This window comes from Trachemys scripta, chromosome 15, assembly GCF_013100865.1.
Source record: "Trachemys scripta elegans isolate TJP31775 chromosome 15, CAS_Tse_1.0, whole genome shotgun sequence".
Lineage (NCBI taxonomy): Eukaryota > Metazoa > Chordata > Testudines > Emydidae > Trachemys > Trachemys scripta.
Genome location: NC_048312.1, coordinates 22,539,257 through 22,566,363, shown reverse-complemented (window position 1 = coordinate 22,566,363; position 27,107 = coordinate 22,539,257). Strand labels below are relative to the sequence as shown.

The following is a 27,107-nucleotide window of genomic DNA, read 5'->3' as shown; positions in this document are numbered from 1 at the left end:
AATACATAAGAGGTACATAATATTATTTCATAATATTATAAGTTAAGAGGTACGTAATATTATTTTATAATATTATAAGTTTCAGTGACTATAGATCTGAATTCAAATCAGTAACCTAGCCATGAAAGGACTAGGAGGACTGGACTTGATGGACTACTGTTGTAGCGATGGTTGGACTCAAAGAGCCAACTGACATTTTGATTCCATTCTAATTCTTCTGTCCTGTTACAACTCCAATGTTTCTCAGACATCTCCTCTTGGAAGAACCACCATTTCAAACTTACTCTCCCCCTCTCCAAAACTGAATTTGTCCCTCCGTCTAGTCTCTTCCTAATCTTACTCCATTCACTAGCTCCACTGTTAACGCCACTATCTTTAGTGCCTCCCATGCTCATAATCTTCGACCTTTCTCGCTCTTCCTCTCCCAAATCCAGGTTCTCATTATAGCTTTTCCTCCCATTACTATTATTTCTGCTCCAAATACAGGCTTCCCACCTCCTAAATCCCTTCAGTGTCATCTCATCTCATTTACCAAAGCCCACATAATCTTGCCCCATTTATACCCTGGCTCTCATTTCCTTCTACTGCTCCCCCCCATTCTTTACACCCTTTTCAATCCTTTCACCTTACCACTTCTTTGGTCTCTTTTCTAACATCCAACTCTTGACTTCCTGCCTTGAAAAGTATGCTTGTTCCAATTTGCCATGCACTCTCCACTACTCAGTATTTTCTTTCAAGAAATTCCTCCTCTCTTTTATCATCATCATCGTAGTCTCTCTCTCTCTCCTGGACAGTTGTTTGAAGTCTAAACTTATTCAGACTAAGCTCTTTGGGCCAGTGAACACGTCTTTACATTTGTAAATGCTGTGTAAATTTATAGTGCTATATAAATGTAATAAATCATAATGACAAAGAGTGGGGGAAAGATCACACTTGGAAGAGACAGAGAGCCTTAAAGAATACTTTTGCTGAATGACAAACTATAGGTTTTTTAGATAAATTCTGAACTCTACTACATAATCCTGTCTCTCTCTCTATGGTTTCCCTAATTTTAGGTGGTGTCTATAATCATGTTTTCAACTGTTTGTTACAATTCTTAAAATATCCTAGAGAAGAGAAAAAATTCAGAGTGGGTGGATCCCTGGACTCACTGGCAGATGTTACAGCTCCAAGGAGGTGGAATTTCAAAAGTGCTTTTGTGTTTACTAAATTTAAAGCTTCTAGGGATGCTAGTGTTAATGCTCTTCAGATCAAAGCAAGATCATCAGACAGAATTAAAAGCCTTTTTGAAAGACTGATTTCCCACAAGCACTGAATAAGAATCACCTGTTCTAAAGGAATGGTCCGTTAACAGTTAGATTCGTATAGCTCTCACAAAGCCTACACGGATAATGCAGCCTCACACAAAAGGTGAGCGCATGATGGGCACAGGTTAGAAGGACAGAATTATTCAGTTTTCATTCAACCCTCAGAAGAAGTGAAGAAGGAAGCAGAGGACAAGGGATCAGAGTCCAAAAGCAGCTGTTTGGGGATAATCCAGAGCCCAATGGACCTATAAAAGAGAGTATGAAGGTAATGAAAAGGGATATTTACTTTGATTTTTTCATCATAGAACTGCTCTTTCTGTTTCAGCTGCAATTCCAGATGCTGTGCTGACAGCTGAGCCTCACGGTGCTTTTCCTCCAGCTCCTGAACATAGCAAAGATTTATGTCAGACATATATAGAAATATAATACATATACAGTACATGTACAAAACCCTCATTCCCTCTGGTTTTAGGGCTAATATAAATCTATGAGGCCTGGGAGCTCAGCTGCATGAGATACCATTATGAAAGTACATATCACCAGCATTAAACCTTATAAATAGACAGATAGATATATCAGTTATCCTATTTTAGTGTAGGTAGTATAATAAAAAGGGTAAAGAGGTGTTTAAAAAAGAAGTAGATTCCACCTCCACCAAGAGCTGCCTCCTGAGCCAGTACTGCCCCTTCTGATCTGCTTCCAAAAACAATTAAGGTATTCCCCAAAATGGAGCCAGAATGGTTTGTGATAATGAGCAGTTATGAACAGCTCACAGATGTGTGCTGGGATTCTGAAACCATAAACCAAAAAAACCCAATCATCTTGCAGTTAACTTTAAATTCCTTTGCATCAGATTGGCTGGTGAAGGTTTCAAATATATGGATGGATATTTAACAACAAGGGCAAGACATGTGGTAGAGTGCTTTGAATACAGGACAGGGAATTCCTGAGTGTTTAGTCTCATTTCTGATAATGAGACTCTCTCTAGCCTTGGGCAAATCACTTAGAACATAAGAATGGCCATACTGGGTCAGACCAAAGGTCCATCTAACCCAGTATCCTGTCTTCCAACAGTGGCCAATGCCAGGTGCCCCAGAGAGAATGAACAGAGCAGGTAGTCATCAAGTGATCCATCCACTTACACCTTGATTCTGCACTGAGGATCATGCAGGTAAACCTCTGCATCAGTGTAGTTCTCAGTGCAGTGGTGCCTTAATTTTTATGCTTCAGATTCTCCATTTGTAGATTGGAGTGGAGATAATCCTTTCTGTCCTCCCTACATGGTTGTTGCCAGGATGGATATTTATAAATTGCTTTGAAGATGAAAAGTGCTTTACAAGTTATATATTAGGTGCAAAAAATATTTTTATCCTCAGTGGCTCACAAGGGTGAAGGAACGTAAGTCACACAAAATACAGCCTTGAATAAGTTAAATAGCCCTGTGTCTCACAGGTAAACCAGTTTGGTAGAGGGGGGGCATTTTTGTTCATGAAGTTGGTCTTTAAGGCAGCGCTAGAGAGTCTCCTTTCTTGAGGCTTACTCTCAAGAGTTGAGACTTCAGAGAACATTATTCTCCCTCATGGCCAGGTTTGCCATTCCAGCAGTTTCTGCAGCACAGGAGGCAGATCCAGACCTGACAAGCCCTGGAAAATGGGTTGATTCCATGACATTTCTCTAGTTGACACACAGGCATTTTCTATCCCCTGATCTTCCTTTCTCTTATCTCAGGAAACCAATCTTGGGCGCACACAAAGGTTCCTTTGATCCAGTCACAGCATCAACCCTCTACCACATGGGCTACAAAAATGGAGTGAAAGCCTGCCAACAAGTAGTCATCTAGAAGGAGCCAGCAGCATTTGGTATCCTGGAAGGGGCATTATTGTTATCTTCAGTTGGAAAATGTCTTCTAGTACCAAGAAGTCAATTCAGCTTTCACACAGGCCCACACAGTATAGGTCCAAATAGTGAATCACACAATCAGGTCAGCAGCAGCTTCAGAGTTACCACCACGAGGTTGCTCATGCTAGAGTAGAAGCTCTGCCAGCTCCTGAAGTGGCCCTCTGCAGTGTAGGCATAGAAATGTAGTCTCTTATTTCAGGGGGGAGGGATAGCTCAGTGGTTAGAGCATTGACCTGGTAAACCCAGGGTTCAATCCTTGAGGGAGCCATTTAGGGATCTGGGGCAAAAATCTGTCTAGGGATTGGTCCTGCTTTGAGCAGGGGGTTGGACTAGATGACCTCCTGAGGTCCCTTCCAACCCTAATATTCTAGATAATCTTCTCCAGCAGTTCATATTCAACTCCCCTCACCCAACCCCTTCCTTTTATTCACCATAGCCACTGAGAACAGCCATCTCTACTCCCAAGCAGCAAAGAATAAATTGCCCTTTATTTTTTATGATTCAGAACTTGGCATTTCCTTCCTGTGGCTCTCTTCATCTACAGACAGGCCAGCAGGGCTTATCAAGTACAACCGGAAGAGATCATTCCTTCAGAGAAAACCATCATCCATTTCTTCTGAAGGCTCACCACCTGGCTCCCTTCCTCTCTTCCCTCAAAACTAAAAGAAACAGAGGCCATACCTGTTCCTACATCTCCACCCATCCTCTTCTCCCCATCACTCCCAAAAACAGTTTATCAGAGTCCCCTGTAAAAAATGCCCAACACCAACTGCCTCATGGGATTAAGGAGTCTTCAGACAGAGGTATGTATATCTGACTCAGCCCACCACTCCACATACTGTGCCACTGTAGCAAAAAATCACAGAAAAGGTCCCTCTCTGCTACAGGGACATGCCAACAGAACAAAAGTCCACATCTGACCTATCTTCAGACTCAGGTCTTTTGCCAGTTGTCTTGTCACCAGGAGAAACATAAGGCATTTAAGGTTAAAGAAAAAAAAAATCAATAAAAAAAACACTTCCTCACAGAAGTCCAGATCTCACCAAACTGTAGAGCAAAAACTTTAGACACCATAAAAAGAATCCTTCTAACTGCAATCAGCAAAAAACAACTTCATTTTCTCTTTTGCCCTCCAAAGAGGGCTAACTCTCCAAGTCAGAACTGGCAGGACCTAAGGAAGAGACCCCTGAAACTCCAGACCTGCTTGTCTTAGCGTTATATAAGCGCATTATGGGTCCCCAACATTCTATGTAAACATGGAGAAAACTGCAGATCCAAAACAAGACCCATAGAACAGTGAAATTATATTTCTGCATTCCCTTCCATTTTTTATGGAAAATAATAAAACTCAAACAAAAATGCCCAAATACACACAAGAGACTTATGCAACAAGCCTCGATGTGTTACATGGTCTCTGAATACAAAGCTGGCTTTGTACCCGTGCAAGCAGTGGTCTTTCACTTATCATGCCCTGATGCTGAAAGACAGAACAATGCCAAGGGCCTTATTCTACCTTCTTTATGCTGCCTCAAGGGTTCTGATCTTGAAATCCATTTATGCAGCTATTTCTCAGAACAATTATGGATCACCTATCAACTTCAGTTAAGGCTATTTATACATTCCCACTGGGCCTTCACACATGGTATGTCTCCGGTTCTCCTGCAGTCAGGACTACGACCACCTGTTCAAGGGTGTTTAACATGTTAGTTTTCCTGGTAGTAACGCCAAGAGAAAAAGAGTGGGGGATGGGCGTAGAATCCATATCGATCCCTTTTCTAGATTACAGTCTCATCTGACCTCCAGTCAAGCTAAAAGCAACAACTGACACCAAATATGTGACCTTTTTCCTTCACCACCACATTTTTAATTAGCCCTCCTGCAGAGTAGCATTGCTGTTATAAACTTACTGCTGGAATGATGAACCTAGCTATTAAGGGGAAGCTAAATATGTACTATCCTGATCTCTCTTCTTCAAAAATGAGTCAGGTTTGCCATTCCACCCCTCCTTTAGTAGGGGATCATTTTTAATTTTCAATTTATCTTTTGGGTCTCCTTCAAGCACTGTAGAAAGGTAATTTAATGAAAGATAGATAGTTGATAAACTCAACTACCAGGAAAGATATATGTAACATATATTTTGTCTCTGGAAGCAGTCTCACTACGGGTGGGGAGTGTTCCCAAGGGCACAGTAAATCACTTCCCTGTGACTGACAGGTCTAGATCCTACATTCTATGCTGCAGAAGGAAACCCACTGTTTGAATGGGTATTTGTAGAAGAGAACTCATCAGAGAAGCACACATTTATTTATCTGCCTCATCACAAGACAATGGCTTCTTCCCCCAGGGAGGTATATGTACCAGCAGTACCCTCTGTTTGGTTCCCTTTAGACTAAATTAACCAAAAAAGACTTAACAGATCTAATAACAAGAAAAACAAGAAATTGCCAACTATAGTGGGGAAGGTATGTGGGTGAGAATGGATCTCTGACAAATATTTTAAGAGAAAAACAGTTTTGATGATTCATTTTGTTCTTCTGCAAAATGCAAGAATTTGGGATAGATTAGAAGTCAGACTAAATTGCAAGGGATTTCAAAGTTAAATACTAAAGATGTCATTGTTACACAACCCAGCACTGACCATTAAGAAAGTTATGCTTTTGAAATAGACATTAGGAAATGAATTGCATTCTAGTGAGTTAATACAATTGAGTTGGAAAGTTTCCTATTGGGACAACAGGGATTTTTAAAAAGTAATTTGGTAAGAGATCATAGATACCTAGGAGTTAGTTTATAACTAACACTGCAGGCAGCAGAATTTGTGCACTGAAGTTATTTCCAACATAAAATTTATACAACATCCAATTCCCTTATTCAACAACCCCCACCCGATTTTATGTAGTTCTATGTCCTCTCTTCCCACTCCACTGTGGCATACTCTTTCCCTTTATCTTTCATTTTCATCCCTGCTCACCAAAATTTTGTCTGCCATCTGTTGAATCTGCTGAGATTTAGTTTGAATATCTTCCTTTAGTCGGTTTTCTCTGCGTTCCACAGTCTCTAATCTCTTCACTTGATTCTCCAGAGAATGGCGCCGTTCCTGCAGAGCAATTATGAACTGCCATTTAAGCTAAACAAGTTTTGATTATCAAACAGCAGTGAGCAGGCACTGGGAAAAGTCAACTGAAGCCATCAGTATGTGGTCCTCTTCTACATCCAAAATCATCCCCACTCCCAAAGACTTAACCTAGTCACATGTTCATATTGAATCCAGATGGAAAACACCACCAAAAAGCCTCCCAGTAAGTATTCTTCAGAGAAATAAATTTATAAAAGAATGAATAATCAACTGCTATTTTCTAATCTCTCTCCTCTGACAAGCTGTTACAGGGATCCTGGCCATTCAGTGTTCTACAAGTAGGGGTTTCTAAGCCCAGTTACATCCTATTGACTAGTCCAGTGTAGCCAGAAATTCTCTGCTCACCTCTGCTTCAAGCAGTTTCTTTTTCATGCCTTCATTAGAGTCTTCCCGATTCTGCAATTTCTCCAACTCTTTCTCTGCTCTCTCCTTTGCCTGACGGATATTCTGAAGAAGTTCAGTTGCCTCAGAGCTGGCTTTCACAGCCTAAACCAAGAGGGAAAAAAAAAAAAAAAAAAAAATCAGTAAATTTTAGTACAAAGACACACACACAAAAAGTCTTCATAGTAACAGATGCATGTACAGTATGATGGCAACCTCAGATGTTCAGCATTCTGAATAAAACATTTATAAAAGCCTGGTCTGGCAGCCTAGAATTAGCACAACATCCAACCATGTGAAGGAATATTTCACTTAGTCTCCTGAGGGCTGTAATACTTTGGTCTAATTCTGGTTGACATCTGGTGTTAGGCTGGCTGGTTGGTGTTTAGTGGCCTGTGATGGCGATCAGACTAGATGATATGGTAATCCCTTCTGCCTTTAAACTCTATGAATCCAGGTTCAAACTTCTGCTCCAAACTTCACTTCAGCTGTTGCAAATGTTGGAAAGAGCATGAGGGAAGAACTACTACAGGTCTGTCTTGTTGTACAGTAGCTTCTACTGCTCTACTTGCACTGGAGCTCAAGCCTAGTCCACAAACTCAGTCTAATCCCTTGAGACAAGTTTCACAGATATATTTCTGTTCTGAGAGAACATTGTGTTGAGCCACATCATTTCTTGGAACAAATGAGATAGTAATGGTGCAAACTGGTGGCCTGCTTGAAGGACTGAGATGAAAGTGACAGCCTCATACTGTTTTGACCTCAATGTTTACACTACAGATTCATTATCCTTAAGGAAAGCCATTTCTGGAAAGCCAAAACAGCCAGCAGACTAGTAGTGGGGAGGGGTATGAGATGCTCCCAGATGGATATGAAGCAGCTAGCTCTCTCCTCGCCCCAAAAAGAACCACCATTAGAAATGTATTAGCTGGTATAGTGTTTTCTCACACATAGCCCTTTTGGGTGCACTGGAATTTCAGCGCCCATTAAAGTGAGACTGATAGCACTGATTACAGCAAGGTAGGTACTGTGTATACTTCCTCTAGATGCTAATGTATCCTAATCCTGTCATGAACCCTTATCACAGGCTCATAGGACTGGAAGGGACCAGGGATGGGTCATCTAGTCCAGTCCCCTGCATTCTACTGTTTGACCTATCAACAGAGTAGAGATTGCTAATTGAGAAGTGATTTTATGATTAATACCAAAGCATGCTGGGAGAGTAAACCAAGACCAAAATACATTTCACTGCTGAACTAGCAAGACATGAACCCAAGTCTCCAGAAATAAAAGGTTAGGATAGCGTGTTAGATGCTGTACGCCCATGCTGGCCTTTTAAATTAGAATTTCTACGCACTATTCCTGTTGTGACTCAGCTTCATTTGTAAAAATAAACACTGTTGACACATTTCAAGAGCAGAAAGCATATTGAGAATTCTGATTTCAGATACCGGCTCCCACCCCCACTTTCTCCCTCTGACATCCCCTCTTGCTGTGACTAATTCTATTTTTGACTATGAAACAGTGCACATCTCCCCTGCATTAGGGTTTTGCTGGAAAGCCTTGTGAAAAATTCACCAACCCCACCCCTGACTTTACCTTTGCCAGCTTGTCCTGCAGCTCCTGGATTTTGGTCTGCTGCTCTGTATTGATCTACAGTTAAATGCAAGGGAGAAAAAATGAATGTCTGCCGTACTTGTGATTTATTTATTTTAGACTTGCTTCCCAGAATCTTTGTTTCTCTCTATAATTCCAACCTGCCAGATGATCCAATGCATTCCTGCTCCTGATTTCCTCTAGACCATTTGCCATATTTCTGTCACTAAATAAATCACTTTGACCCAGCATGCAGAACTAAATAAATTTATTTTTCAGAATAATCATATTTTCCATGTGACATTCTTCATTCATAATCATACGTACAGGGTTTTTCTTTTAACCCACCTCCAGCACAGATTACTCATAACAGGTTTGTCTTGGCATAGCTACTCTACAAGTTCAGTTGACAACAGGACTGACCAAGCCAGCTTTAAATCAAATCACACAGAACAGTCCGTCCCACAGAGAGATAGGATGGAAGTCTATTCATGCCACTGACTATCCATGGATGTTCTGGGTTTCTGATAGTGATAATATACTTGGGCAGTAAACTCTACTGACACTAAGGAAGCATACCTTCTCCAGTTTGGAATACAGCTCTCCTACTTCAGTTTTCCCATGGTCTTTAGCCTGTAATTTAAAAATATAAAATGTATAACTCTGAAGAAAAGTTTTAGGATATTGGACTTCACCCAGAATCATAAACTCAGGCAGTTTAAATGTAAAAAGCTTTACAGGGAATAAATGAAATTGTTCCAACTATACTGGTAATACAAAATGGCTTCCAACTGTACAACCTGTACCAAGTTTCCAAGGACTTGAATGCAACTCATTTATAAATCCCAGCCAACACACACTAGAAACTAGGAGTGTAACAACACCTTTCCCAGGGAGCCTTCACTACCTTCTGTAGTTTGTTGTGACATTCAGTAGCTTTACGTTTGAATTCTTCAGCTGCCAATCGTGACTCTCTCAACTCCGATTCATAGAGATCACTACGTCTACGAGCTGAAATAAGATCCTCTTCTAACTGATTCATCATCAACCTCATCTCTTCCACCTGGGCTTGATACTCCTGTGGGAAGAAAAGGGACGTTACATTTTGGAAAGCACAGAGGAAAGACAGAGAGTGGCAAACAATACGATAGTACCTATATGGAATAGGCAGAAAGCAGACAAAGTATATAAAGAGAGGACAAAAACATAAAATAAAAGGGTGAGAGAGCCAGGCAGAATACAATATCCATTCCTTTCTGGCTTGTGTCTTTCATGACAGAGTCAATAAGTCATTTCCAAGCCATTACCTCAGAGAAGATATGAAATGTAACCAAAAAAAATCTATTTTGAGGGGATTCAACTGCAGAAACACATTCATGGTTTTTGAAACAAATGGTAAAGTACTTACATGTTATTTCTCTCCCTGAAGGTTAGTGGTCTATATAGACATATGCTTCTGAGTTTTGTGCCTCTGTCAAACACCCAGATATATTCTCTCAAAGTTATTCAGACTGATAACATGAGAATTACTACAAACCTGGATGGTCGGGGTGGGTGAAAAGGAGAAAAAAAAATGTGTGTGGCCTCCAACCATCAGTTTATTGGTTTCTTTTGATAGCTCAGGAAAGAAACATATTAAACCTAAAGTAAAAGTCCTCTATCATTCTTGATGGGAGTAGCGGTAATCTAGTATCAAATGTTACCTTTGGAGGATAACCCTCTAGGAGTCACATTTTCCCCCCAAAGGCCACTATTCTATGTAGTCCACTCCTCCATTAAACTACAATAAAGGATTTGGAATAAAAATTTTGGAAAAGTGCAATGCCTAAAAATCAAAGAACAGAAAGAACATTTGGAATGACTGTTCCAATTAGGGCAAGCATGCAAGGTGAGAAGTGGGTGTAGATAGATCCTGAGGTGACCAATGAAATCTTCAGTAGAGGAATCTAAGTGTTGATTGTTATTACATAGTACGCATTTGTATAGTCCTTTAAATACACAAGTGCTTACAAGAAAACAAATATTGTCCCTTTCCTAAAGAGCTTGATTTTATATCTGTCTATCTGGTGGGTGGGGAGCATGCGCACCAGGCGTACGCTAGGCAAGTACACAACACAGACAAAGGAATGGGAGAAAGGACATAAACAGATCTTGCTTTCCATGTTATTTTCTTAGAGTCCATATACACACACTATTATTCAATTCTCCCTACCAAACCTGGCCCATTCACCCACTACTTTTACTTTCTCCTGTGTTCAAATTCATATTTATCAGTTAATTCTCTGCTCTCCACTTTCTGCCACATATGGCTGGAGGTTGCCACTAGCAGCCTTCTGCCTTAGAGTGACTCGCTGTTTCATAATACCAACAGGGGACCTAGCTGGCCCATCCTCCCACCAAGTCCAACTGTTGCGGTCCAAGTATTTTCTCCCTGGACGGGGCTGAAGCTTTTATACCATAGGTGAGGCAAACATGCATTAGCTCAAAATATCCTTTCACACCAATGGATTTGTGCAAAGAAAGACGCAGAATGCTTGGAAGAAGTGTGTTCTGCTCAAAGATCACAATTTGGATCAGCACTTCCAAGAATACTCAATTTCTAGAGCAACAATCACTTGACAAAGGAATTGTAAGCAAGGCCTCACATGCCATTGAGAAAGTTAATGAATTTGGGAATAGTTAAATAAAATTTCAGTTTTTCTTGCTTCTTGATATTATCCAGGCTGTTTCTTTAAGCACATCATATACTAAGATCAGAAGAAAATGCTACACAACTCAAACACACAACACTTCTACTTGCACATCTTAACCTAAGGCATCCAACATTGGGCAACTGAACACAGAAAAGCTGAAGTGAAAACTAACCAGAGATTAAAAACTGTCAGATAAAAATATACTAAGTAAAGTTATGTCTAGAAGCCAAGTCAGAAATAGTAATGCTCTCCTATACACTGTACCCAAATTGATGTTGAATTTATGGCATTACCCTGAAATATCAAATACTTGAACTTATTCTCCTTGTGGGATTTGCCATTGTTGGTAACTTAAGTATCACCACCTCAACAGGATTCTCCCCAAGCATGGCTTTTCTTAGGGTTTTCCCCCCCAGCATCTCCATCCTCTGTCTCAGACCCTAATTTCCTTTTCCTGAAAGAAATGCTCCAAGCCCTCTTATTTGCCAAGATGACCAGCTAGTATGAGTGAGCAGATACTACACAGCATGTTTATGCAGCATTCTAGCACCTGAGCTTACAATAACTCAGAAGAACCCTGTAGTAGGTTCTTAAGGCACAATTTCCTCTGGTGACCTAAACAGCACCTTAACATTCTCATGAATCTTAGCCAAAATCTACATTAAAAGATATTGAGTTCAAATCATGTTGGGATGCAAGTTTTATTAACATTTTTATTTTTCCTCTCTGACAAATAAGTTTGTCCATTTTCACAACCTAATTATCATCCAAAAACATTCTACATATAACAAATATTTAAAACAACTCTACTAAAGCAGCAACAGCACTCAAAGTAGCTAGCCTTAGAACACTGTCATTCTCCAAAACAACCAGCAAAACGAATACTTAAGCTGTATATATGGTTCTGCCACATCCTGAGGGTTTTATCTGCACTTCATTAAATTTTGCATAAGGTAAGTCTCCAGACAAGAGCTATTACCAAGGGTTCTGTGCATACGAGTCTTACACACAAAGACATTAGTCAGTTAATATTTGTAAAGTGCTTTGAAGATGAAAAGCAGTAGATGATTGCCAACTATTGTTTGAACTGCAGAGAAATTACAATTTATTTTTCTCAATATAATGTGTTTCCATTACACCACAGAATGTAATGGGTTCTGTGTGGTAGACTATTTTTAATCTTAAAATTACCCAACATTATTTGTTGTATTTTTCATTTAAGCTCTCTCTCTCCACCCCCAGTAAAACAAAGTTCACAGAATGATTTTTTTACCACTTTTCTGAAGGAAAAAAATTATCTGAACAAACACCTTCTCTGCAAAAAAAGCTAAAGTTGGAAAAAGAACAGTTCAGCGACATAGGCAGTATTTTGAAAAACAGCCCCATTCAAAGCTGATTAGACACTGAAAATGGTCAAATTAAAACAAGATATGGGTTAATGTGCTTCTCCCCCAATTCAGAATTCCCATGTGAGGATTTAGGTGAAAGCAATATTAACCTTTGTTAACTTGTGTAACTTGATTGCTTAAAATGGATTTTTCCAACATGTCAGTTTCACAAAATATTGCAACTTTCTCCTAATTTGGTTTTTTAGGCAAAGATTTCATTTGATCAGCTTGATGGATTGCAAAAAAAAAAAAAATATAGGAAGGCTCGAGACCATGCATGTTTGCAAACACACACAACACACACACAAATTTGTTCTTACTTTGTTTAAGGAACTCAGGGCCGGCTCCAGGCAACAGATGACCAAGCACATGCTTGGGGTGGCACCTGCTAAGGGGCGGCCAATCTTAGGGTGGTGGGGGGCGCTCAGGGTTTGGGGGGGGGTTCGGTCGGGTGGCGCTGGGGGTGGGGTGGGTTGTTTTTGTTTTGGCGGCTGCGGGGGGGGGGAGATTCGGCAGCAGCGCTCGGGGGGGGTGTGGCAGCGCGGCGGGGCGCTCCGTGGGGGAGGGAGGGTGTTCGGCAGCGCGGCTCGGCGGTGGGGGTATTTAGCAGTGCTCCGCGGGAGGTGTGTGTGGCGGCGGGAGGGTTCGGTGGCGCGGCGCTCCGCCCGGGGAGGTGGTTCGGCGGCTCTCCACGAGGGGCTGGGCGGCGCAGCGCTCCGCGTTGGGGGGGGTGGCAGCACGTTGCTGAGGGGGTGTCTTATGGCGGCGCTATGGAGGGCAGCACTCTTTTTTGCTTGGGGCAGCAAAAAAGTTAGAGCCGGCCCTGAAGGAACTCTTCCCTCCTGCTCCCCATCCCCCCCCACACACACTCTCTTTCTCTCTCTCTCTCTCTCTCACACACACACACATGGCATCCCACCAATATAAAACACATTCCTGGCATCAGAAGCGGGTAGTACATGCAGTGAGTTCTACTATTCTGCTCCCAAGAAGCAGTTGTACCTGTTCTTTGATCTCCTGCAGTTTTCGGCTCTGCTCTCTGATATCATGAAGAAGTTGTAGCGCCTTGTCATCCTCCTGAGACACCTCCATCCGTGCCTGTTCCAGGCTTCGCTTTAAGCTCTGCAGAAAGCAAAATGTTCAATGCATAGACCCTTTGCACATTACTCTAAGAAATATCCTCAGTCAAAGGAACACAAAGCTTCTCCTCAAATACTATGAGACAACATAAATTAAGACACCAATTACGGAAACTTGCAAATTCACTGCTACTGAACTTCAATTTTTCCAGCTGGAGAAAAGCAATACACTTACAAATACCATCTATTGCACAGAGATGTTAGTTCAAACCCTACTCTTGTAGGCCAGGTGTGGAGTCAAAGAACACACACAATGAGTGAAACTTCTTAGCAACATTAATTATCCATCCTTTAGCACTATCTATTCACATCTCTAGCACTGGCACTCAGCTGATGCTATATTACTACCATGACTTGCTATTTTTCTCCCCACTGTTGAACTCAGTTATGTCCTTTACTCTTTTTTAAACTTTAAAGAGAAAAGGGCAGCACTATTGTTTCAAGGTTTCGGCAAAACCTTTGCTTACAAACTTCAAGTTAGACAAATGCTCATGTCACCTACTTAATGAGTACATCATTTTTCATACAGAAGGATCCAAAACTTTTTAATGTTGTTCATACAATAGAAAATAGTATATCCAGATGGTTCAACCCAGCTTCAGATGCACCTCCTGCTGTGCATTATTGCATTGAAAGCCTCCCGTTTATCCGGATAAATTCATGTTCCCCATTCTATTTGGATAAATGAAGTTACACTCTATAGGAAATGCTTCACACTCCACTGAAAAGCAGCCACTGATAGAGTGCTGTCTTGGCATGCTACATAGACAGAGTTTTGGGTTTTGGTGAGAAAGGGGAAGGAGGACAGAAAAATACCACATCCAATTGAAAATATAAACACTATTTAAGTAGGCAGAGTGTAAACATCCTCATTGGAATTTTGCCAAGACAACAGGGCAGACATCCCCACTCCTGTAAAAATGACAAAGGATCTTAAATACATATCTTTAAGGGCCTCATTTTTATATCCCATCTGAAAAACAGCACTTGCCACAAACACATTGCTATCACTACCCTGGGGAATTGGAGCAGTACAAACTCAGAATGTCACATTGAGTCAACACCATCATGTTCTGAAACACCTTTGTTGTCCTTTGAGGTTTTCCTTTAAGTATTGAATAGGCCCCACCTTGCTTTCATTCTGAAGTCTCTCAAGATCAGAACCCAAAAGCGGTACAGTATTACTACTAAGACAAGAAGAGAACCAGGGTGTAGTTCATTGTGAGCAAGACAACAGTTTTAGCTCCTTTACCATTACTACTGAATGATGTTGTAAGCACATAGGCCAAGGAATAAAGTTTGAACAAACCCATATCTACCAAGCCTTCAATACTCTGCAAACAATTTACTGCTCCGATTTCAATAGACAACCATTCCTCTTCCACATTATCTTCTTTCTTTACTGTATATGTACCACCAAGACCATCATGGAACAGAAAGCTAAAGACCATCAGAAATTGCACCTTCAGAGGGAAAAGGACTAGGGTAAAGGCTCACACTGCATTCTGTGATGTAGGTTGCCAGGTCCTGCTCCAGGAGGGATCGCTGGGTCTCAGAGGCTTTCAGTTCCACCTCCTTTTGGCTAAGTACAGCCTCCACCTCTGACACCCTCCGGTGCAATCGTGTCATTTCCTGCTCCATCTGTAACAAACATTGAAAGGTTAAAAAGCATTTCCAAAGCTCTGTCAGTTGCTAATTTCAACGCACCACATGTGATGAATTTCAGTCTCTAAGAGACTCCTAATTATAATTCTCCAGATGCTATTTAAATTCCAATACCATTGTCTCTGCTCCTGGGAATGCACAGTTCTTCACAAGGACAGGTAGTAAGTCTAAGTCACCCCATTCATTCAAGCTGCTTGTTCATATTCAGTCATTCTTCAGTCATCTCTGGTTTTGCAGAGATGGGTCACTTTAGCTTTATCCTAAATCCATGTTGGACCAGAGGATGGGTCTCCCCCATCTCCTTGCAGGAAGAAATGGTCAAATCCAGCACAAGACAGGGAGACAAATAATTGCACTCTCATAAAAGTCTCAAACAACACTTGAGTTTTTATAGACTCCAATGAGTTCTCTTTACTAAGAAACAGCAACTGTTAAAAGATGTTCACCATAATCAATGAAATGGCAACAGTTACACAAGTAGAAGCTGAAGGACTAGGAAAAGAGACTTTGTATCACTCAGAACAGAAATGCAGCAACTCTGCAACCGATGAGAAGTAAATGCTGCCTGGTGGAAGAAGCAGTCATCTGTGTCATGGTGAGAAAAGGGCTTTTTAAAATCCAGAGCCTCCTCTTGTTAAGTTTAACATATCTACAGCAAAGGCATGGCCTAAATTCATCTTCTTCTGTACTGATCAGGAAGCCACTTCACTGAAGGAAAAGAACTTTGCCCATCACAGATCTGGACGATCAGCAGCATCTGACAGATCCCTTGGCATACATTGGTTGTAGATTCCTGGAGCAATGAGGGAGGCCACTCACATAAATAAATACCTTGTGACACTTGTCCTGGGTGTCCTGCAGCTCTTTGCTCTTTAGAAGGAGTTTCTTTTCCATGGAGCTGATCTTAGCTGGAGAGTCCAACCCCGAGACAACAGACCTAAAAGAACAAAGCCAAATAATACATAAATATAGGCAAAATAGTACAGGACTCTCCACTTAACCAACTTTGGTCAGATCATTGGGTAGTTATCCTGGGCTAAACTAGGAGGAAAGATGAGGCAAACTATATGGTGTAATAGCTACTAGGTTAGGTCAATCAACATTGTGTGTCATTAGTAAACACCATGTCAGGTCCTCTACTGGTTACAAGATTAGTACTTTCATTTACACAGTAAGTTTTAAATACATCTCAAACAATGTGACACAGAAAGCATTTCTGGATGCTCCTTGCAGGTGTTAAAAAGCCAAATGTCAAATTGGTTTTAACCACTCAAGAAGTTAAATAATTCGCTGAAAATTCATTGCCTGTTATATTTTGTTACTGTTAAACAGATTTCAAAAACAAAAGCAGACAGTACTAGAAAAGCAACTGAAAACTCAAAGGTGCCAAACTCTGAACAACCGTGAGCTGAAGCACCTGCTCATTAACTTGGTCTCTGCTATCCCAGGATTTTACTGAAACATTCCCAGTCCAGCTCTACACTCCTTCTCTATTTCATCCACACTGACACAATTAGCCACATTTCTAGATCTCAAAGTTCCACCAATAAGCTGCGTCTCCCGAGAAAAATCTACTTAACCGTAGCATTCATTGAAATTTGACTCCAGGAAATTGAGGAACGCATTTAGATTTTTTTTAGCACTCTCTCTGATTGGGTTCTTTACCCCCCATAAAGTTAACCATTTACGTTGGTTTAAACCAGCACATCTCAAACTGGGGGTCTCGACCCCAAAGGGGGTTGCAACCTATTGTAGGGGAGGTCATGGTATTGTCACCTTTACTTCTGACCTGCTTTCAGAGCTGGGCAGCTGGAGAGTGGCGGCTATTGGCTGGGCGCCCAGCTCTGAAGGCATTGCTACCACCAGCAGGAGTGAAGAAGTAAAGGGGGCAATACCATACTATGCCACCCTTACTTCTGCACTGCTGCTGGCGACAGTGCTGCCTTCAGAGTCAATGCCGCATCCAGCAGCAGCGCAGAAGTAATGATGGCATGATAAGGGTGGGTTGTCATCACTTTTTTTTTGGGGGGGGGGGGGGCAGTCATCAAAACCTGAAATATTTACAAAGGGGGTCCCAGCAAAAAAAAAAAAAAAAAGGTTGAGAACCCTTGGCTTAAACTGATTCTAGAAAAGCATTAGAAGTGACTATTTGTGATTTGGAGCATATGTTAGTGTTTTGCACTCTTAAACCAGATGTTTTAACTATTACCTGCTTAAATATGCATCTCAAATTATACAAAAAAATTAAAAGACAAAAATCACATTCAACAGAAACAATTCCCTGTAGCAAAATGTGATTCCCACTAAGTAGTTAAACAGTTAAAGAGGGAACCAGTTTTAACAGAAGAAGCCTAGAGCTCATTGTTAGTTGAGATTTTAAAAGTACAATGAAGGTGCTAATAAAAGAACATGCAGTCTGCCCACACATTGCTTGCCGGCTTCTCCTGGCCACAGCTTTGGTATGCAGCCAGTTATCCCCACGGAGAGAAATGAGCTTCGAGCAGCCCTTTGCACATAGCTACACACCCACACACAGCAGCACTGTCTCTTCTTACACCAAGGAAAGTTTGATTTTACCACCACCATTTTCTGAGAAAATGCACTCCCAAGTCCAAATACACAGAGAGGGTATTAGTCACACACATGAAAAGAAATGGACTTTATAAAACTGTGCTGCAGCAGCATGTATGGAACAACAGATTTTAATGAGTGCCACCTTCTAAAGCCATTTGGAATGCAATCCTGATATTAACCTAAGTATAGCAGAGCCCACCACTCCCAACCTGCGTAGAAATATCTAATATAATGAAATCATTTTTTTTTAAATCTAACAAAGAAACAAGCCTATTAGAAGAATGAAACCCACATATAAAATGACAAGATATAATGAGGATTTATTAGAAGAATAAATCTTAAAATTGAATGCAGTGGTTAAACACTCAAATTGGTGAACTGGTCTAATCAACCCTATCCCCCAGATTATGGTTTTTAAAAGTCAATATATCAAAACATCACTATACTCCTCCAGAGAACAAGCAGCCATCAGAGAAAAATACTTATTAAATCCCATCACAGACAGGCGTACAAACAAGGCTAAAAATGGATAGGTGAGAAAAAACAGTCCTAGAAATAAAAATTAAAAGATCACATTAACTAAAAAAGATGCAAAGGAATCTGCTTCAAAATGTAATTCGTATCAATATAAAAATAACTGCAAATGTGTAATGATAATTTTGATAAGTTTTTTATATTAAAATGTTAACTTCTAAGATCTCTAAATTAGCTCAGCAAGCCATTTTTTAAAAATAATCATAGTTCCACAATATTAATCATCGCACTTTAGTTTTCTGCTCATCCCACAGGCACTGCTCAGCAGATTCTAGCTAGTTCTGATAGGAAAGAGGACACTTGCCCCACTGGTTCATTATAAATGTTCCTGTTTCATCCTGGCGTGCATTTTTTGTTTTTTGAAGGGAACAGGCTCATAATACTGTACACACCATTTTGCAATTCAAACATTTTGCCTGGAGAGCCAACAAACCATCTAGCTGCACTGCAACACAGGGAACAACAGTATGGGACCCAGGGAGAAAGCACACCACACAGCAATGGAGTGGTGGGATGGAACGGGGTGTATTGCTACTCTGAAATGATCCCCCAGCCAAAGTTTGGAATGTCATTAACTGGCTCTGGAGATAGCTGCTGCTCAGGTGTGATGTGTGGGAAGAAATACATTGCAATCTTTCCCTCCCATTCAAAATAAAAAAGATCCCTTAAAAAACTGTGCGCGCTAACTATGGCAATTTTTTCTTGCTATGAAAATCAGTACGTCTCAACCCCAAAGCGAGCTGGTCTCCGTATAGTGGATTTGCATTAGGCACACATAAGAGTTTGGCAGTGTCCACTTCAGCTAATTCCTCCTTTCATGCAAACTCTACTAAGGCTGCTTCATAAGTACCCCTACCTCCTTTTTAAGTCTCAAGAAGAGAGAGTCATCAAGAGAATGGGGATGCTTAAAATCCATCAGAAGTCTTATCACGGAGATCCAAACTCCCAAAGGATTTTATGACAAGATGTGAGATGTGTGCTGTAGTGTCATTGTTACATACCCCCTCATTCAGAGTTATCTCAGAAGTTAAACACATTCAATCTGACAGCAAAAGCTACCATGCAAACATATCACTCAACTGGTACCATTTCAGAATATTTAATTAAATTAACCATTAAACCAAGGGTCACTTTTCTCAGTGTCTGCAATTTCCTCTAAGGTGTGAAGAAATGAACAACAAAAAAGGGAATCGACTCATGTAAATAAAAAACAGGAATGAAGGGGGATATAAAAAAACCTCAAGTCTTGGTCAAATCTACAGTAGAAAACGCTAACCACACTAGCTGTGCTAATCTATTTTCAAGAGGAAAATTACCTCCTTGAGTTATCATTTAAATGAATTGGCTTAATGCTGATTACCTAGTAATTCATAGAGAGTAGAGCCAGAACCTCTCCCAGAAGGACTGTAGGGAATGGTGCAGAAGTGCTGGATATCAGAGGGCTCCTCCTGTCCTAATCTTTCCAAGTAAGAATTGCTACAGAAAAAGCTAGAGGTTAACCAAAAGGGAATGGCAAGTTCACAGCTCATCCTCTATCATGCACTGTATCTTTACATATGTTCCTATCTTCTTACTTCATCTTTTTATCCCAATCTCATAAGCCTCCAACTCACCTGTGCTTCTTCCTTCTCATAGCTGCTGGTACCATCTGTCCTAATCCTGGCCCCTACACATATCCATACTCCCCCTTCCCATGCCTCATGCTTAAGGCTAAGATTGTGTCACAGGTATTTTTAGTAAAAGTCATGGACAGGACGCAGGCAATAAACAATACATCACGGAAGCCCAAGTCCTGCCATGCACGGGGCTGAAGCTGAAGTCGAAGAAGTCATGGAGATCAATTAAAGTCACAGAATCCGTGACCAAATCATATCCTTACTCATGCTCTATTCTCTAACTTCATTTCCATCTCTACCCTTCCACTCCTCCAGGCTTTCCATTTTCTGCTCCCTCTCAAATGCCTCCTCCATCCTAAAACACAGCAAAAACCAAACAATGATACCATCAAGATGTGAATGCAGTGAACTGAAACAGCAGATTATCATCAAAATCTTGTTCTCCCTTTCCTTTTTTCTCCCTTCACAAAGGCTGGAACAGAAACCTACCAGCTGTTAGATTCAACTTACCGGCCAGAGAGGTCAATACAAAAAACAACAGAGGAAGAAATCCTCACCAGCAAACTCTGGGGTAAAATACTGGTGGACAAGGTCAGCTCCTCTCCCAACCTCAGTTGCTGGGGAAGGGGAAGATGCTTACCTGCACCAAACATGAGAATTCCTCATTTTAATATCAGCCTTACCTCTAGCTAGTAAGTGTCTGATAAATTGGAAGAACAAGTTTCTCTTCACACTTCTCCAGTCTCTTATTGGCTTAAGGAGGGTAAGAATTGGGGCAAAAGAGAATGAAGAGAGGTCTGCTCTACCCCCTAGTCCTTCCTTTTTTGGGAGTCCTCCTTACCCATGAATCATGCAAGTGCCTATCTGCGCTGTTGCTTCTCAAGGCTTTGCCAACCAGCGGCAGCAATGTGAAAGTAACATGATTCTTGGCAGTTTGGCTACGGCCCACTAGATTCTGACTGGAACATAGGACTGGAAGGGACCTCCTGGGTCATCAAGCCCTGTCCCTACTATTGCATATAATCCTATTCATAAACTTATCATGCTCCATATTAAACTAGCTAGTCCTATTGGAAAGGTGTGCCAGAATCAATCCTCTGATGTTTAGAAACTTTCTTCTAAATTGCCAGCCTAAGTTTATCCATGGTGAGTTTATATACGTTTGTTCTTGTGTCCTTTAGCTTAAATAGCTCTACTCCCTGCCTGGCATTTACCTCCCAATGTATTTACAGAGAGTAAACATATCCCCTCTCGGCCTTCATTTTGCTAGTCTAAACAAGCCCAGCTCTTTTAGTTTCCTCTGGTAAGACCGGCTCTCCATTCTCCTAACCATTCTAGCAGTCGTTCTATGCACCCATTCCAATCTGAATTCATTTGTCTTGAACATGAGTGACCAGATCAGTACACAATATTCCAGATGAGGTCTTACCAGTGCCTTGTACAATGGCATTAATACTTCCCTATGGGTACTGAAAATACCTAAGCTGATACATCCCAGATGTAGTGAAAGTAACAGGGACCTTGTTAATTACCATCTACTGCTGCTGCACAAAAAACTGTGAGCAGCAACAAAGGCACTGGAGCTATCAGTTTGCAAACACAGGAAACCAGCCTGACATCACTTAGCAACCATAAGAATTATAATTCGTTTTTAGATGACAGTAAGTTCTGCACTGGTGAGTTAGTACCTCACACTTGTTAGAGGAAGCACCCCCTTACTACTAGCAAGTTTACAAATGATTTTTTAAGCCTTACTCTCTGTTTGTTGTTCTCATTTACTGCCTCCTGTCTAAAATTAGATTGTTAAGCTTCCCAGGGCAGGTAATGTGTCTTATTTGTTCAAAAAAGAACCTAGCACACAGTGGACACTTTATAAATTATAAAGAAATCTTCCTCATTCCCCAACCTAGCAGTGGGATTCAGGAGATCACTAGTCACTGCACTAGTTTAAATACTGATGTATCCTAATCTCCCTCCACTCCTTGCAATATTTAGCAGCTGCTCCTCAAAACAAAATGCAGTTCTTTACTCCCAAAGGTAAATCCAGGAACGAATTTATGAAAATCTAGTTCTAATATAAAAGTTCAGCCTATAATATAAGCAAAATCTTCTTAGGTTCCTTTTGGAAGAAACATACAGGAGACCAGGCTGCATCAGGCAGTTCTACACAACTTTACCCATAATTCCTCCAATACATATTAATCTTGACCCTCTTTTGCTATATCTTTGCTATTCCACTACTAGAACCCAAACAAAACTTCAACAGTTATCCTTAACTGTTATATGCACCACCTCCCACTAATCAGTTCCAACATAGCTTTGACAGTGCATACCTATATCAACCTGCAACACCCTCATTATGATCAGCCTTTAACCAATATCACACAGATATGCCAGTGCACCTGAGACTTAACCATAAACCCTCTCCACACTTTCAGTACCAGGACCCCAATACATACAGAGTTCTAGCAATACACCTAGATCAAGTTCTGGGCCTCTACTGACAGTTACACAAATGGCATTCTGGTTTTGTTATGTGGAGAACAGTCCACTAGGGAGTAGGATGACACCATAAGTCATTTCACTTATAATTCAAGGTAGATTTTAACCCCAAGTATCCACAGTTGAAATTTACCAACTCCAAAACTACTTCCACTGACATCTCACTAAAAGCCAACATATCTTTCAACCATTATTATAACCTCCTTCTTCTCCCTCCCAACCATGAAGGCAACACCTGTGAGGAAGGACAGTCACTAAAGACAGTCGGAGTCTCCCCTTCTGATCACCGACCTATACATCATATAACCTTGACTCAAAATATAGGCAACAGCCAAGAATACCACCAAATTTGGTTCCACGCTTCTCTCTCGAACAACTTACTCAACACCAAAAGCAACTATCACAGCCAATATGACAAAGGCATGAAACCTGGGTCAAGTCCCTGATGGGGACTATCTCAGTGATGAAAGAAAACGGTTGAAACTAAAAGATGATACCTTAGCATGTTGAGTCACCAAGCCAGCTAAAGGAATTGCATTTCTGAGTGGCCTTCTGGTACTGGAATAAGGATTCCTCAATTTGATGTGCTGCACGAATGCTTTTCTCATTAGCTCTAACACCAGGAACCAAGGACTCACCAGGTCAAAGAGGTTTACACCATGCCATTTACGTGCTTCTTTTTCCTGTCTCAGTTCTCTCTCTGAAACCCTAATTCCTTCCCAAATGAAGACCAGTTTTTATGGATCTCAGTTCCTCACCCCCTGCACTGTCTGTGGCTCTCTGACCCCATAACACATCCAATATACAGCAATGCCCAGTCTCAGTGTTTAACTTGATCGAGCAGTACACACCGCCAGCTCAGTGAAGCTCTATCTCTGGTTCACTGACCCATCAACACACACTTCTGGATTAGTGGAGCTCCATCTCTGTGGATCACTGATTCAGCCTCACACCCACCCCTAGTTTCGTGACAACCAGTCTCTGCATTTCTGACCTAACAGAACATACCCCCACTTCAGCCTCTGAACTCCATAGGATTTTCCTTCTTCCAGAGACCTGGGAAAAAAAAGAAATCAGACTGCCCACTCCTCTCCAGGGAACAGCAAACACAACTAATGCAAAGTAACCAAATCACAATTTTAGCAATGTCAGTTTCAGAACCAGCCTTAATTTCCACACAAAACCAGAGAACAATATTAAATATACAAACCCACGGCAGCAACAGATAGAGCCTAAAGCGGTCAGCTTCCCTACAGCAGAGCGCAGGCCAGTTAAAAGCAGCTTTCCCCCTCCCCCACCCCCTCCCCAGTACAAGCCCTGATTTTCTTGTACTGATCCTGTTCACTTAGACAGTAATTCCCACTTACTCTGATCTGAGGATCCCCAGAGCCTTGATGAAGGAAAACCCCACAAACGGCAAATCTTCACCCGAGAAGCCGGCTGGGTTCAACTGCCGCGGAGAGGATAAAACCCGCGAATTCTTCTCTGGTTCATCAAAATTTGAGGTGTCATCATCAGACCTGAGGGTAGGAACGAAGGGGGGAGGAGCTGGTGGAAAAAACAAGGAGAAAAGACAAATTTCAGCTACAGTTTGCTCTGCAACGGTCCCATTCATTCAATGCTTGCAATGGCACTGCAGCTCCTGCTTTTAATCTTGCTAACACAAGCAGACTGAGCTGCTGCTCTCAAATCGTATTACAGCAACAAGAGATTAACCCTTCAGCTACCAACATGGCTACCATTCTGCAGGCACAGTGTCTCCCATGCTGGTTAAACTGGTCTTTTGAGTCAAAGGCACCAGGCTAAGAAAAGCTTTGGACTCATATTTACAGGTTATTTCTTCCTGATTTTTCTAGAAAAACAAAGATGTCTCTAAGCCACCGAATTAGTGGAGTAAACTACTTCATGAGAATAGAGTCAGCTACCTTGCTAGCCAGCTAAGGAATAATTTCTGCCTATCACCTCTACCAGCAGCCTCCCCAGTCCAGATTTCTGGTTCTTGTTACCATCAGTAAACGTATCTTGTTCCTGGAAGATTTCAACATGCTGCAGCTACTAAACCCAAATAGGTCTAGGAGGAGGGAGAAAAAGAAATAAAGATTTGCTTCCCCAAGACAGCTTGCTTAGGATTTGGAACTCTTGGTGGGACACCACTGCAGTCTGGCTCCGATACAATCTGAATAGAGGTATCGATGGCAGGAATTATAATCTATTTCTTACTCTAATTTTTAAATCAAAATATCTTAACTTGTTAACCAGTTGTTTAATTTCAGCCCATCTTCTAACATTTGCTGCAGTTTAATTAACGCAACAAAACAAAAGGATAAGTTCTTTTAAATGATGTGCAGCACCCCAGGTCCCTGCTGGTTTGGCTGCATGTGTGAAAAGAATGAATGTAAAAGCTTGCTGTGCAATTCCTACCTCATAAAAGCATGTTTCCTCCCAAGATTTTTTTTTTTTTTTAATTTCATCATTCAGGTCTTCACTCCCTGCAAATCTACTAAGCTCTTTTTTGCTCTATGAAGCAGACAGCTCTTCAGTCCGCAACTAGAACACAGCCCATTGTTACAAACTGATGGAAGTGTTGTGTGCTAAAACCGTTACCATGGATCCAGTATAGATCTCCTGTAGCTGAAGGGCTGATGAGAATTGAAGAACCGGGAACAAACATTACAGCCCCTGCAGTGCAGGCTCCCTGCTCCTCACTCTGTGCATGCTCTAAGTTTAACCCTACCTGCCTGTATTCGTGACAGATGCTGATGCTTATCTGACTGACACAAGCAGAATGAGTCACTGCTGGAGCTTGCTAGCTCCCTCTAGGTTGCCAAATCCTTTCACAGCTCAATTTTTAACTCTTAATTTTCTACACTAATTTGTGTATAAGCTAACAGCAGACCAACACCAAGCTACCACCAGACCAGCATTCATAGGCAAAAATCTGCCTGTTTAAATCAGTAAATTGCAACAATACATGCATGCTCTATTAGTGGCTCTCCAGGGAGCCATGCTGACACAGCTTCCAAATCGGGAAAAGGAAGGAAGGTCCACCAAGCTGGGAAGCTACTGCTCACATACCATAGTTTCAAGAACATTGGAGTAGGATGAATGAAAAATTAATAAGGAAATTATATTACTTTTCAAACAGTCTCTGGAGCATTCAAATCTTCTTTGTCAATATCAAACAAATAGGTTCTGATACTTTATTGGTTTAAAAAAATTGCAAATGTTTAATAGGATGAGAACTGTATTACAGATTGAATTCTCTTAATAGGACATCTAGTTATAGCTCTTCTGTCTAGCACTCTCACTCACACAAACACAGGAGCAATAGATTACAATACAACTTCATTAGCTATAACGTTTTTCATACAAATAGCACCCCAAAATGCTTTGCAAAGTTAAGAGTTAAAGAGTGGCAAAGGGAAGAAATATAGGTAATACATTTTATTTTCAGCATCCAGAATGAAAAGGCCTATGGGCACCCTTTAAAAGGTTTATTGCCCCTGCCCCCATCTAAGATTTAAAAAGAGATTGGATTGATGAGACAGAGCAATAAAGGAAGGAGAAGACTATCTAGTTGATATGGTAAAGTCTAGAACCCCTCTTGTAAGAGTAGCCAAAAACATACCTTAACAGAAAAGGAAGGTGTATATTATAACTCTATATAAGACCGTATCATTTAATATTTAACAGATTTGTTCAAGTTAGAAATAAAGAGAGAGATAGAATCTCACCTTTCATCAGAAAGTAGTGGGAATCTACAGAGGAACCATTCTCAGGCAACTACAATTAAAGGCAAGAAACTTTCCTCTCACCATTAATAAGTATCTTCTAAAAGTCCCCTCTCAGACTACAGTGGTAGAGCTAATTTAAATATGCTTAAAATAAGTATAGCAATAAAAGATAAATAGCACTCAATGGAAGAACAACGGAAGCAAGGAGGAACAAGATACATCACAATACCCAATAGCAACATCTTCATATGGTTGAAGAAAGCTAAAGATGGAAAGGAAATAGGACTTCTAGAAAGAGAAAGCTAATTTTAATATCACATCATTTTCTACTGCAATTTCTTCTGATGTTTAATAAAAGCTCTGCACAAAGGAGAGAGACACAGAGAACGCTAGCTGAAAGGGAAGAAACCTGAATTTGCCCTTTGCTTTGCATCTCCTGGAGAGGCATGCATGTGAGAAGAGCTATTACCAACCTAACACAGTTGAGAAGCTCTTCTTTCTAACCTTGTTACCATATTACTATCAAGAAACAATGGCAAGGGAAAAAAAAAAGTCATTCAACAAACACACCGCTGGCTGCAAGTGGATCAGAACTGCTGACAGTGACTGAAAGGGGAAAAATGAATTTCTTCAGAGGTAAGTTTCAGACCACTTTGAATGAGAACAAACTCACAGGAGTGAAAAGGGACACACTTGGAAAGAGATATGCTAGATCTGCTTTGCTTGGTTGGTTTTACTAATTACTTGGTAATGTCTTTAGACTCCTTTATTCCTGAGATTGAGGCATTCCCCTGCTTGTCTCTTGAAACTGCCTGTAAAATAATTGGTGCAGCTTATATAACAGGCTGAGAAAAGGGAGCAATTTGGTTGGTTAACAAGGTTTAAATGCATGTCTATGAAAGGGTCCTTGGGTAACCAGAACTGGCCAATTATTTCTTGTTTA

At 41.0% G+C, this 27,107-nt stretch overlaps 1 protein-coding gene across 7 annotated transcripts in view; it reads right to left on the bottom strand.

The window, feature by feature from the left end:
- The window catches only part of CIT (citron rho-interacting serine/threonine kinase), a 92,199-nt gene that overhangs the window by 44,980 nt on the left and 20,112 nt on the right, over positions 1 to 27,107 (bottom strand). For 5 of the 7 annotated variants that reach the window (XM_034791198.1, XM_034791199.1, XM_034791200.1 and 2 more), the window contains exons 10-19: positions 23,798 to 23,978; positions 16,036 to 16,141; positions 15,037 to 15,180; positions 13,403 to 13,522; positions 9,227 to 9,397; positions 8,899 to 8,952; positions 8,323 to 8,376; positions 6,688 to 6,828; positions 6,178 to 6,303; positions 1,594 to 1,689 (exon numbers count right to left, since the gene is read on the bottom strand). In XM_034791198.1, coding sequence (XP_034647089.1) covers positions 1,594 to 1,689; positions 6,178 to 6,303; positions 6,688 to 6,828; positions 8,323 to 8,376; positions 8,899 to 8,952; positions 9,227 to 9,397; positions 13,403 to 13,522; positions 15,037 to 15,180; positions 16,036 to 16,141; positions 23,798 to 23,978 — 1,193 coding nt within the window. Of the gene's footprint in view, positions 1 to 1,593; positions 1,690 to 6,177; positions 6,304 to 6,687; positions 6,829 to 8,322; positions 8,377 to 8,898; positions 8,953 to 9,226; positions 9,398 to 13,402; positions 13,523 to 15,036; positions 15,181 to 15,318; positions 15,951 to 16,035; positions 16,142 to 23,797; positions 24,083 to 27,107 lie in introns of those variants that run through there. The other 2 variants (XM_034791203.1, XM_034791204.1) reach the window with 2 other exon arrangements.